Source organism: Dendrobates tinctorius, unplaced genomic scaffold (genome assembly GCF_039654945.1).
Source record: "Dendrobates tinctorius isolate UK_male_01 unplaced genomic scaffold, ASM3965494v1 ptg000158l, whole genome shotgun sequence".
Taxonomy (NCBI): Eukaryota; Metazoa; Chordata; class Amphibia; order Anura; family Dendrobatidae; genus Dendrobates; species Dendrobates tinctorius.
The window spans coordinates 24,140,998-24,154,895 of NW_027361825.1; the positions used below are offsets into that span (position 1 = coordinate 24,140,998).

General features: G+C 44.2%; 1 protein-coding gene across 1 annotated transcript in view; it reads left to right on the forward strand.

Moving 5' to 3' along the window:
- EHD2 (EH domain containing 2) overlaps positions 1–9,992 on the forward strand; it is a 33,868-nt gene extending 23,876 nt beyond the window's left edge. The window contains exons 4-5 of the mRNA XM_073549127.1: positions 6,556–6,720; positions 7,626–9,992. Coding sequence (XP_073405228.1) covers positions 6,556–6,720; positions 7,626–8,162 — 702 coding nt within the window. The 3' untranslated portion in view covers positions 8,163–9,992. The remainder of the gene's footprint in view (positions 1–6,555; positions 6,721–7,625) is intronic.
- Positions 9,993–13,898: the final 3,906 nt, after the last annotated feature.

Sequence of the window (13,898 nt, forward strand, 5' to 3'; positions counted from 1 at the left end):
GCTACCACAGTAAAATTTGGTGGAGGTTCCATCATGCTTTGGGGCTGTGTGGCCAATGCCGGCACCGGGAATCTTGTTAAAGTTGAGGGTCGCATGGATTCAACTCCGTATCAGCAGATTCTTGACAATAATGTGCAAGAATCAGTGACGAAGTTGAAGTTACGCAGGGGATGGATATTTCAGCAAGACAATGATCCAAAACACCGCTCCAAATCTACTCAGGCATTCATGCAGAGGAACAATTTCAATGTTCTGGAATGGCCATCCCAGTCCCCAGACCTGAATATCATTGAACATCTGTGGGATGATTTGAAGCGGGCTGTCCATGCTCGGCGACCATCAAACTTAACTGAACTGGAATTGTTTTGTAAACAGGAATGGTCACAAATACCTTCATCCAGGATCCAGGAACTCATTAATAGCTACAGGAAGCGACTAGAGGCTGTTATTTTTGCAAAAGGAGGATCTACGAAATATTAATGTCACTTTTATGTTGAGGTTCCCATACTATTGCACCGGTCAAATTTTGTTTAAATGCAGATTGCACATTTTCTGTTAGAACAATAAACCTCATTTGAATCCAGAAATATAACTCAGTCCATCAGTTATTAGATATATGAAACTGAAATAGCTGTTGCAAAAACCAAAATTGTTATAAAGAAAAAAGGTTAACATTAATAGGGGTGCCCAAACTTTAACATATGACTGTATGTGGAATATTCTATATTTGGGTGTAGAGGAGAGGGTGCGAGGACGTACATGGGTGTCAGGCCTACTCTGATGCTAGATGATTTCATTTGCTTCTCTTTCTGGCTCTGGCATTCAGGCTGGGAAAATGGTGTGTGACCCAAAGCCAGCACATTCCTGTGAGTTTACTCACTGAGGGAGAGAAGGAGAGGGAGAAATGGAGAGGTAACACAGGGAATGACAGAGAGGGAGGGAGAGTGGGAAATGGAGAGGTAACACAGGGAATGAGAGGGAGAAATGGAGAGGTAACACAGGGAATGAGAGAGAGGAGAGGTAACACAGGGAATGAGAGAGAGGGAGAAATGGAGAGGTAACACAGGGAATGAGAGAGAGGGAGAAATGGAGAGGTAACAGGGAATGAGAGGGAAAAATGGAGAGGTAACACAGGGAATGACAGAGGGAGAGAGAGGGAGAAATGGAGAGGTAACACAGGGAACGACAGAGAGAGGGAGAGGGGAAGTGGAAAGGTAATGCAACGAAGGATGGAGAGGGAGAGAGGAAAATTGAGAGGTAACAGGGAATGACAGAGAGGGAGAGAGGGAGAAATGGAGAGGTAATGCAGGGACGGAAGGAGAGGGAAAGGGGAGAAATGGGGAGGTAAGATAGGGAAGGACAGAGAGGGAAAGGAGAGAAATTTAGAGGTAAGTCAGAGAAGGACGGAGAGGGAGAGGGGCGAAATGCAGAGGTTAAACAGGGAAGGATGGAGAGGGAAGAAATGGAGAGGTAAGACAGGGTAGGATGGAGAGGGGGAAAGAGGAGAAATGGAGAGGAAAGACAGGGAAGGACTGAAATACATAGACTGAGTTGGAAAGGAATAATGAGGAAATGTTGAGAATAGTGAGACTTGGAGCTAAACTTTATGGAAAACTATGCCTCTATTTTCAAACAGCAAATTTGCAAAATAGTTTCTTTCCCACTGTGGCTCAAAATTCTCTGTGTCCATCCATATTTGGTCACCTCTATGTGTAGATAGGCATTTTTTTTTGTAGCTTGCTGCCCAGTCCTGAATTTAAAGCGATTGTGTCTCCTCACTGGCATCAAGCACATTGGGCACAAGCCCCACTAGTGCCCCCTATAGGTAATTTCTCAGCACTGCTGTGTTCACCAGTGCGGATGTGTAAGCTTTGCTTCTATAGGAAGTAAATTTAAAGTGTAACTGTTGTTTCAATAGAACTTGCAACCAAATATTTGAATCTGCCTTTAGCTCATCCCCTCTGTATAGAACTTGAAAAGCACCAACTGTCATATCCTGTGAAGTTAAAGTTTAACTGTTCTTTCAAGAGAAATTTCTAGCAGAATGTCTGCCTCTAGTTCCTCCTCCATAGAACTTTAAAAGCACCAACTGTCATCTCCTGTGGATTTAAAGTGTAACTGTAATTTTAGGAGAACTTGCAGGGGAATTTCTGTGTTGGCCTCTAGCTCCTCCTTTTCCATAGAATTTTGGAAGCACCAACTGGCATTTTCTATCTCAGTATTGTGAAAATCTGTCATCACTAAATATAGATTTTACCCATGAATTAAAAGTGAAAGATCAATCCAGGAGAAGAAAGAAGCAGATTTATCTGATAAGATACATTGCAAAGTTGCTTATTTTCATGTGTACTGTCGATTTAGGAAATAAAAATTAAACCAACAGTTACACTTTAAGTGTCGGAAATAGTGGATTGAACATGTTGGCTATTTCAAATGCCCCCACAAAAAGTATATAAAGTGGGACTACATATGCTCATCCCACTCTCCAAGCAAAACACCATGCTTCCTAGCCTGTTGAGGGTCCCATTAATTAGACCCTCACTGACTTTTATACCCTTTACGATTGACAGGTTCTAAAACTAAAAAAAGGGGTTGTTTAGGACAACTCTCTTAATAATGGGACTGCAGCTGTTGGGATTTTGGGTTCAAATCCAATCGACAACATCTGCAAGTAGAGATTGCATGATGATGAAATCGGATGAGTGCAGTCTAACGGCCCCAATACATACTAGACTTGAGTCTGCAGAATGCACCAATATCAACTTCCTAATGAGTATGGTGGCTTCCGAAGAGAAGGATCTGGCTGTTGGATTTCCCTAGGACGATACTTTTGTTCCCTGGGATTTAAGCCGCTGCCAGTAGAGTCTACGGAGCTGGCAATTCCATTGTGCGCGGAAGACAGGAGAGATCGCCAAACAATCTTCAACCATTGGCTATCTAATGTGTACGGGGCTCTGGTTCTCTTCTTCCCAGTCTCCATCTTCTTCCTTACAGCTGCACCTGGGTTTGCCATTTTCATCGTCAAGAATTTATTGCTGAACAGGATCTTTCGGAATTGGAACACTCCACCCCAAAACAATAATTTGGGGGTCCATTTGTTGCTGGAGGGGTGGGGGCATATGTTAAGTACGTGCCTGAATGATTACATTGGGAAGCTAGCCACAGAGACTGCCTGGAAACATTAGAACTTCCTTATCTCTTCCTGTCACCTTCTCGCCATGTCCCCCTGCTTTGTCCTGTTAATGAGAGCAGTGTATGAGATTTCCTCACCGAGGGAGGGAGGTGTATATAATCTTGGTGCATGGACATCTGTTAAACCGTTTTATGGGGGGTTAGGACTGGCCTGGTGGGACCACGCCAGTTCTGTCTGCACTAAGATGAAGTAATAAAGCCCTAATCAGTCCAGACTAAAGACATAGTGCAAATTCTAGACAGTACTAGCCACATATGAAGAATATCGAAGGCTGGGGCAAGGGGTAAGCGGAAAAGTAATTGCATTACTTCGCCTATAACAAGGATACGGTGAGTTTAGCAGTTAGGCATAATTGTCAGGACCCAATTCTGATCCAAATATTCAGTGGGCCCCAGTCTGAAGCTTGATAAATGTTGACAGGGCCAAGATTTATTTTTGGCTTCCTTTGAACAGTGAATGAACTGCAAAATGCTTTTTCGACAGGAAACACAATATCCATGATACTCATAAAGTCATGATATTATTGAATATCCCTTTTTTCATTGGTCTGCTTCATGTCTTACCTTTCAATGAGTGAATGAAGAGTTTTTGGATGGCTCCCACAATAAGTTTGTCACGTCAGGATATGGATTCTATTTGAGGAGCCATACACATTTAGTTTGTTTAGGGATCTCAACATCTCCAAGGGTTTTGTTTATGAGTACATACAGGTCAAGGGACTAGAATAAGTGCAGGAAAGGAGGCAGAATTTATGGTCTTCTTGAGGTTGTTCTTCAGGACAAGGTCTGGCAATAAATCAGATCTAATTGCAAGACCTGGAGCTGAGTGAAATATCTTTCCCTCCACACATTTATGGCATCTAAACATCCACGTTTATAGCTAAAGAACCAGGAGTAGAGAACCAACTTAGCCAAAATCAACTTTTCCTCAATACCATTCCTCTAGAGTAGTCTGATGGTGCCCAACGACATTGAACTTGCCCAAATCTGTCCAAAAATAGACCCACTGTAATCTTTTTAGCTCTCGCTGGCCAATTAGTAGTCATCCTTGCTTGGACAGCGGTAACAAATAAAAGCTATATCAAGGATAGAGTAATTTTGCCAATTGGACATTGATAAAAGCCCATCAATCAACAAGGCCTATCTACAGTTCACATAGTCAAGGGATCCCAATGATTGACCTCCCAGCTGAAGGCCTCATTCACACGACGTCAGTATTTTTCACGTATAATAAAAACGGACTGTTTATTTTGATCAGTTTTTCTAATAGGTGGCAACAAAAAAAACAAAAGTTTTTCTACCTTCTCCTTTCTGACAGTCAATGAAAATCAGACCTCACTCAGATGTTATCTGATTTTTTAACGGACCCATAGACTTGCATTGACGATTTTGTTTGCGATGTTTGGATCAAAATCGCACGTCTCCACATTTTTCCACGGATAGCACTCATAAGAGAACATCGGAAGTGTGAATGAGGTCTAAAGCGGTCAAAGAATTTCATAAAATGTCATAATGTATCTTCAGGATGGTAATAAATAGTTTCCAACATTGGTTTGGCCACTGGATCTGTAAAAAAGGTTTGAATGACTACTTTATTGACTTTATGGTTCCCAAAGTATTTGCTATAGATCCCAAAGATCCATGACTTAAAGACTAAAATGAAGAAGGAAAAAGGAACCTCACGGTGCCAAACCCATCTATTTCCCATGTGACTAATTTATGTCTTTGTGGGCTTTGGATCAACATCTGATCTCTTAGTTCACAGGGGAGATAGGACAAAAAAAGTGTGACAGCGGCTTACTGGACTCTTCCTTCAAAACATGACCCTAGTGTGCATGTATAGGTATATTTATGCAGGGTCTGAAAGGTCATTATTATTTATTATTATAGCGCAATTTATTCCATGTCGCTTTACATGTGAGGAGGGGTATACATAATACATACAAGTACAGTAATCTAAGACACTACAAGTCATGACTGGCACGGGAGGAGATAGGAACCTGTCCACGAGGGCTCACAAATCTACAAGGGATGGGTGAGGATACAGTAGGCGAGGGTAGAGCTGGTCGTGCAGTGGTTTGGTGGATCGGTAGTTACTGCAAGTTGTAGGCTTTTCGGAAAGGCAGGTCATCAGGTTCTCGAAGGTGTATGGGCTTACATTTTTCCATGAGGAACCCAAAAACAAGTGACGGCAGCTCAGAAACTAGATATCTGCAATATATAGTTGTACATATGGAAACAAAGAGAAAGCAACAAAAGGGGTAGATGGTATCTTATCTCATCAGTTTAATGGTTCCTGTCTCATCTGAAATAGATAAGCAGGTTGGTGTCATTAACGTTGTCAGTCCCAAAGGAAACTGAAAGCTTTTCTGTCATCCTGTTCTCCTTGAAGTGTTAGATGTCTCACGCTCCCGCCTGCCCCTTTTTCCTACCATTCTCTCTATTGATGTTGTGGTCCCTGTTATTCCCTACCAGCCCCAGAGAATTCTGTTGGCTTCCTTAGCAGGAAGACAGCAGGATGCTTTTAGAAAGACCATGACGTGAATGGAGCAGAGACACCACAAGTGTCAGACACATGTCTTTTCAGCGCCAATAGCAAGGTTATCAAAAAGTGAAGACAATAAATGAGGCTGTGCGCGAGGGAGGAGGGTTCAAGTCACAGAAATTACCTTTACATATGAGTTACACAGAGATATTCCGATCAATTCTAACATGAGCTTGTGCAGCTCACACAGTCCTTATAGGGCCCATCAAAATGGGAGACCAAAGTTTAATTATTCTCCATCCATTTTAATCATGGGTGGTGTGAACCAGAGGAATCTCTCTCAGCACCATCCCCAAATTAGCAAATGCCACACTTCACCTAAAGCCCCCCATACATATCAGACTAACGTTTTCCAAACCTGCCACTATCGACAGGTTCAACTGACCGTTTTATTTGTAAGCAGACCCTGGATAGATGATGCCAGGGAAGTTGAGGATACAGTATGTCCAATTTCAGACTGATGATCCCTTTGTCCTCCTGAAAACCTTTGACAAAGATGTCTGACAGCAACACTCATGAAGAACACAGGAACGCTTGGCTAGGCAAGCCTGTGTATGGGAGAGATGGCAGAGATAGCTGCACCATTGATTGGTCCACATCCTTCTAAGGTGTATGGAAGGGGTGCATTTGTAAAGGCCGAATTGGATGTTCTGGACCCCCAGTCAAGGAATGGTTGCATGAATTATCTCGAAGTAGACTCAATTTCATATTTGCAATTGGTCATCTTCTTTTATACAATTTTGGTATTAGAATAATAAATTAATAATATACGTTGAAAGAGGTTGCTACAACTTCTCATTACATGTTTACCTTTGCAGGTCCATGCTTACATCATCAGCTACTTAAAGAAAGAGATGCCTTCCGTCTTCCGGAAAGGAAACAAGAAGAAGCAGCTGATTAATGAGTTACCGGTTATTTATGCCAAGATTCAACTAGAACATCATATTTCTCCTGGAGATTTCCCCGACTGTGCCAAAATGCAGGTAGCTATCTCTCTTAAAAAAAAGTTCTTAAGTGGCCTTGTGAATCGCAGATTATTATTTCTATTTCTTCTAACTTTGCTATTTAAGATTTGATGGATGGTAATGGCTTTGGCACCAGTATGCATTCACATACATTCAAGGCAGATGACTGTAGATGGTGTCTGCTACTTTTCTGTGTGGTCTATCGGAAACTAGCATGATCTACATTTGACAAACACAAAGATCATGCAGATAAGATTAATAGAAACTGAGCTAACTTTTCACTGGCAGCATTCGGGATGGAAAACTATTTGTGGCACCCAATCGCGCCATCGGCAAATTTCTGTAGTATTCATGTTCTTTTTCTTAAGATATCCCTCCATACTCATTCCAGACCTCTCCATTCCTCTTGGGTGGTTTTTCTATGCCTCATTATCTGCCTTCTTGAATGAAGAAACCTCCTAGATAACAGCTATTTTGCGAGGTTTTAAGCAGGTATGGAATTGCCTGGGAGATTTTCTGACTCTTCCAGGGGTCTGGGATGTCTCTTCTTATTCCAGCAGTGGACAAGTATACTTAAAGGGGTTTTCTGCAGTAATCCCAACTTTTTACAAGGGTCTCTCCCTTGACAATAACCTGCTCACAAAAGTTTCTCCCTGCTGGGATCACCAGTGATCAGCTGTAAACTATGGGAAAACCCTGAAGGTAAAGGTTTCCCCTCAGTGCCCCCACAGGGTAATTAAGTATTAGATGGTGCTCAACCAATAGGTTGTTTTTCTTTGTATCCTCTCTGCAATGTAACCAACAGATGAGGATCCTTCATTAACTCAGAATTCCCTAATAGGTTATATGAAAACGGATTTTCTAAACAGGACAAATGTTTCAATTAATTTTCTAATGTTTATATGTTTTTTAACGTCCTGCAGGAACAGCTCATGATTCACGACTTCACCAAATTTCACTCACTGAAATTGAATATGATTGATATTCTTGATGAGATGCTAACAGTCGACATTGCCAAATTGATGCCCCTTCTGCGTCAGGAAGACCTGGAGACCACCGACAATGTTGTACAAGGAGGAGCCTTTGACGGAACTCACAACGGTCCTTTTGTTGAAGGCTCCTTTGATGGCATCTTAGAAGGCATTGATGATGAGGATTGGGTGGTTACAAAAGACAAACCTAAATATGATGAGATCTTCTTCAACCTAGCCCCCACTGATGGCAAATTAACTGGCACAAAGGCAAAGAACTGGATGATAACAACCAAGTTACCCAACTCTGTCCTAGGCAAGATATGGAAACTTTCCGATGTTGATCGTGATGGCATGCTGGATGATGAAGAGTTTGCTTTAGCAAGTCATTTGATTGAAGTTAAACTGGATGGGCATGGGCTACCTCCAGAGTTGCCCAGACATCTAGTCCCACCATCCAAAAGGCGACAGAAGGGATCCGCTGAATAAATGCTCTTGAGCTTCAAAATTCTTCTCCTTATACCAAACCTGTTGCACACTCACAAACTCGATGTCCTTCACGGGAACATTCGTCATCATAAGATACTAACCTGAACAACTTATTCTTAAGGCACAGTGTCTGCTCCAATATATCCAAGTTACTTATGTTTTAAAATCTCAGAGCTCCTCATGAGGGTGGCGGTAAATGTACATGGTTGAAGAGAAGATAAGGAAGACCTATTACACCAAAGTCTGGGCAAAAAAATACACAGATTAACCTATGTCTACTACATGGTGACATTACATACAATATGCATGAGCCTGGAGCCACACACTTCAGTAGGATGGAAATGTTAGCGTAAACAAAGCCATAGTGATGCTTTTTACACCCCAGGCCAAGGAGAAGTTTTCGGTTCTCATCCTATATTTGAAGCCTTACCTGAGTCAAAGTGGCTTGTTGGCATTCTCTTGGCTCTCAGCACCCAGGGCACCCTGACAATGCTTGTATTGTAAATTACCCGTCCTCTCTGTGTTATTGAGAACGGCCATTTTGAATAGCCCAGTTGAAAGAGTTGGGATGAGTTGGTCAACTTTTGAGCTATCTAAAATGTATGATGTTGCATAATCTGCACTAGAAATGTAATGATGGTATATTCTGCTTTCCACACTGAATGGAACATAAGCAGCAGGTCACTTTTATTCCTTATTGCTTTAAGATATATATCTTTGTATACATGTTTGCTTTAATAATATCACAGGCATTCTGAATGAATTCTGTAAGAATGTATGAAATGAATAAAGTATGCGTAGTAAAATTAACAAAAATCAATGCGTGGTCAGCAGAACTAAGATTTATATTATTGCTGTCCTCAAGATGGACTGAGCTGAATGAGGCCGAATACACAATTTCTGCATCCCAGGCAGCTACAGATGGGCTCTTCAGACATAGGGGAAGTGAAAATTGATGGCACGTAAAGAGCACATACACATTAGACCACAGTCAACTACACCAAAATATGATGAGATCTTGTTCAAATTAGTCCCAATTGATGGCAAATTAACCGGCACAAAGTTTATATGTATAGGGGCCTCCCGATATAAAGATAGAGAAGGTATCAGCCTGCTCAATTTCAGTGGCTGACCCTTTTGTTCTCACTGGAGATAAGGCACCACCAAATGATAACCAGAGTCTCTCTCTAAGATTGGCCCACTCCGGTAAAATGAGAAGAGAATGAGCATTCCTGATCATTTGGAAGAGATCGCTGTTGGAGGAACGATTGTTCAGCTAACAGCTTATTCGATGTTTATTGGGCCTTTACTGTCCATCAGATTGTGCATAAAAGACTATGATGATTAGTTCCACCCTTGACCGGTGTAGCAGAGGTGTGGGCCCAGTGGAAGGTCCATATCAAGGCTTCCAAATACCAAGTTCTATTTTTATCCGGATGTCTTGCTAGAAAGGGCTTTAGGCCCATTAATCACCAGGGACCGATGTGACAGCTGCCTCAGCGCCTCTTATATTTGTGAAGGATTTTTAAGAACACTAAGGAGATTACTCAAAACCAACATCTCATACTCATCAAATTAGCATTTGGGGCCTGTGCACTGTGACTGCCAGCTGTCTGTGACCACTTCTGTTATATGCTGATGATTTCGGGCAGTGCTTACGGCCTGCTTCTAATAACCCGGATCTTGTCTGTAAATTGGAATAACATGCACACTTGACTACTATGTAATACTGGTGCTCAGAAAACAAATAAAACTATTGGATATTAATATATCAGTCTATGGATTACTGAGCTGAACACTATACACTAAATAAATATTGTATATACTTTACGAGGTCTACTATGCCATTTGTTCAACGTCGTGGTTAACAAACATGCTTAGACAGACAGTTCCCTCCATCTTGCAATGCTTTTTAATCCCTGGAGAGAGGCCTGCCTCATCCCCATTTTTATGGGTAGTGAGAACTTGCATATGGATGTCCTCTCTACCGGAAACCTGCAGTGCAGTCATGAGCCACTAGGGCTTTTCTTCAAAGAATGATAGATGTGTGCTTCTATCAATCAGTTCTCACAAGGGGCTTGTTTCTAATTTATACTATGGGACCCCCTATCTTCTGTGTACTACTCTGGATGGCTTAATCCAAAGGTATGTAAAGTGGCGCAGGGCTGTAGCCATTGACGAGGTACTAGCCTTTCACACCTCGGCACACTAATTGAAGATTAGGCTCATGATTGGGTGTCTGGACTTTATCTACATGGGCGTCACACCCTTGAAGGCCACATGATGCCAGTAACTACAGCTGGCCAGGACCAAGTCTGTACAATGACGGAGAACACCATTTATAAAGGAATGTCTTTTTACTGAACAATAACTTGGTGGGAATTATATACAACACATAGCGGGTGCAGAACTTTATGAACGTTTCTCTTAATACATGGAAAATCTTCATACACATTTCTCTATCCTTCCTTATTTAGTTCTCCGTCTTCACCACCACCCAGCACGGTATTTCAGGACCTTCCCTCATCCCCAACAACGGTACTGCAGTCAGTAAGAGAGAGTTCTGTACGTCAACCTGCAGTTCCGAGTCCTTTTCCCCTTAGCTTTACTACTGGCCAACACCTAGGAACTACCACCCGGGGCACTCTCTATATCTCACGTTCCCTGCTCTTTTCCGACCCGTTACCTTCTGGATTTGCAAGCTCGGTAATGCATTGTTGGGTTTCCTGCTCCAAATCTGGTCTCTGAAGAATCACTCACACATTGTCACTTTTCTTGCCTCTTTCCTGGATTTTGCTATCTGTTCCCTCGGTCTCCTCAGGGACACCCACATAATTCGACTCTGCTTAATTATCAGAGCATAGGTCTGCTTCTGCTGCAGGCTGGGCCCTATCTGACCCCATGACAGGAAACGGTCTGTCCCTTCACTTTAGCCCCTCTCACTCTGGCTAGTCCCAAACATTAACCCTAACTCTCCCTACTGTCGGGCAAAGTACAACACCACCACTAATAATGCATGGCACAATGCACATTACAACAACCCATGTGTCTTTAAGGGAGAATGTGGGCAGAATGTCCACCTTCTTACAGGTGGACATACCATTGGTGCAACTTGTGCAGTCACACAATTGCCCAAGAGGTAAGGGGTACACAACCACCTCCAAAGAAGGAATAATTGGCATTATGATGAGATACTGGACGGCAAAGGGCCCATATGTTTTACATGCACAGGCGCCCACTTCTGTCTGTGTCCGCTCCTGGCTTGGTCTATGTAACGGGGTCTACCCAAGCTGGGGTACCTCTTTCAGTACCACTCCGTGTTTTCGGAGGTCCGCTCTGCATTGGCTGGAGTCTGAATGAATGACGCTGGCTGGAATTCCTTGGTTACATGGACGCATATAAAAGATCACTGCTTCTCCACGTATTTCCAGTCTGACAACACTTTACTCACAGGACACAGAATATATCACACAGATACAGAGGGCAGGCCAATAGAAAAGCGGCAGGCCAGACATGCATTACAAAAGCCGCAGGTGGCCGGAGCCTGCCGATGTTTACTGTGGGAATTACAAAGGTGGGGGGAGGGCGGACGAAAGGAGAATATCGTGTCCCCTCTGCCCAGGGGTGCAGCCTGTCAGATGATGCATTAGGGACATGCATCTCACATAGAACCTATTATACATACATATGACTGCACAACATATTCTGGGTGCTGAGTGGTTCTGTAACACGGCTCCCCTTTTCAGCGACGCGATCGGCATACATAGTCTGATCCTCAACGGATCGGTTTGGGGATGACCGAAGTTTATGGGGTGGGTACAAGTTCCGTTTGTTGACTTAGTCCATCAGCGTTACCGTTTTGTTTGCAGGGTCTGTGGTGGATGGTGAAGTCCAGAGGTTGTAGGGCTAAACTCCACCGTAGCAATCTGGCGTTGTCTCCGGAGACCCGATTAAGCCAGACTAGGGGATTATGGTCCGTTAGGAGGGAAAACTGTCGTCCATACAAATATGGTTGCAACTTCTTGAATGCCCATACTACTGCCAGGCACTCCTTCTCGATGGCCGCATAGCTTACTTCACGGGGCAGTAGTTTCCGACTCAGGTAAGCTACCGGGTGTTCTTGGCCGTCCGGCCCGACTTGGCTCAGTACTGCCCCCAATCCAAACATAGAAGCGTCTGTGTGAACCAGGAAACGTTTAGTTGGATCGGGTGCGGCCAATACAGGGGTATTGGTGAGGGCGTCCTTTAGTTGGCGGAAGGCTTCCTCACACTCTGAGGTCCAGGTTACCTGGTGGTGTTGGTTCTTTCAGGTCAGATCAGTGAGGGGCTTGGCTACGCTGCTGTAATTGGGAACGAATTTCCTGTAATACCCCGCTGTCCCTAGAAACGCCATGACCTGGGTTTTAGTGCGTGGGATGGGCCATTTGGCTAAGGCCTCAATCTTGGCTGGTTCTGGTCGCTGTTTCCCACTTCCCAACCAATGCCCTAAATACTGAACCTCTGCTTTGCCCACGTGACACTTGTTTGGGTTCAGGGTGATTCCGGCCTGGTGGATCCTGTCCAATACTGTCTCTAAGTGATTTAGATGCTCTTCCCATGTCGCACTGTAGATGGCGATGTCGTCCAGGTAAGGCACAAGCATAGTCCTGGAGACCATCCAGAAACCGGTCAGCCAGCCTTTGGAAGGTCGCCGGGGCATTCTTCATCCCGAATGGCATAACTCGAAACTGGAATAGGCCGAACGGGGTGACAAATACCGACTTGGGAATAGCGTCAGGACTAAGGGGAATCTGCCAGTAGCCTTTGCATAGATCGATGGTGGTCAAATACTTTGCCCGTGCCAGCCGGTCTAACAACTCATCCACACGCGGCATGGGGTATGCATCCGTCACTGTTTTCTCATTGAGCTTACGATAGTCTACACAAAACCGTGTAGTCCCATCCTTCTTGGGCACTAACACTACGGGGGATGCCCAGGGACTGACTCTTCAATGACCCCTAAACGCAGCATCTCTTGTCGCATCCCCTCTCGTACAGACTCAGGGACGCGGAAGGGGTTTTGTCGTAGGGGGGTCTGATCCTGGGTCTCAACCTTGTGTTGTGCCAAGCGAGTGTACCCCGGTCTCTCTGAAAACATCCTCTGTCGCAGCCTCAACAACGCCTCCGCCTGCTGTCTCTCCCGGGGGCCTAGGTCTTCACCCAAGTGTACCTGGTCCCATGTTTTAAACTGAGTCCTTTCCCCTAAGACATCCGGCAAGGGAAGTCAGGCTAAATCCTCTGCTTCAGGTGCACATATGGCCACTACCTCTTCAGGGCACTCACGGTAGGGCTTCAGCATATTCACGTGGAACATGCGGATAACCCTGGGGTTGTCACAATCGGCGACATTATAGGTTGTGTCGGCTATTTTCCCCACTACCTGGTAGGGCCCCTGCCATGCAGCTTGAAACTTATTCTGCTTAGTGGGCTCTAGCACCAGGACCTTCTGTCCTATTTCCAAAGTGCGCTCTCTGGCCCTCCGATCGTACCATACGCACTGGCGCCGCTGGGTCGCCTGCAGGTTTTCACGTACAACCTGGGTCAGCTCCTGTAGGTGGTCCCGGAAGTCCAGCACATAGGGTACAATAGGTACCCCTTCTATGAGGCCCTCCCAGTGTTCCAGCACTAAGTCTAGGGGTCCCCTTACCCGTCTCCCGTATACCAGCTCGAACGGGGAGAACCCCGTGGATTCTTGGG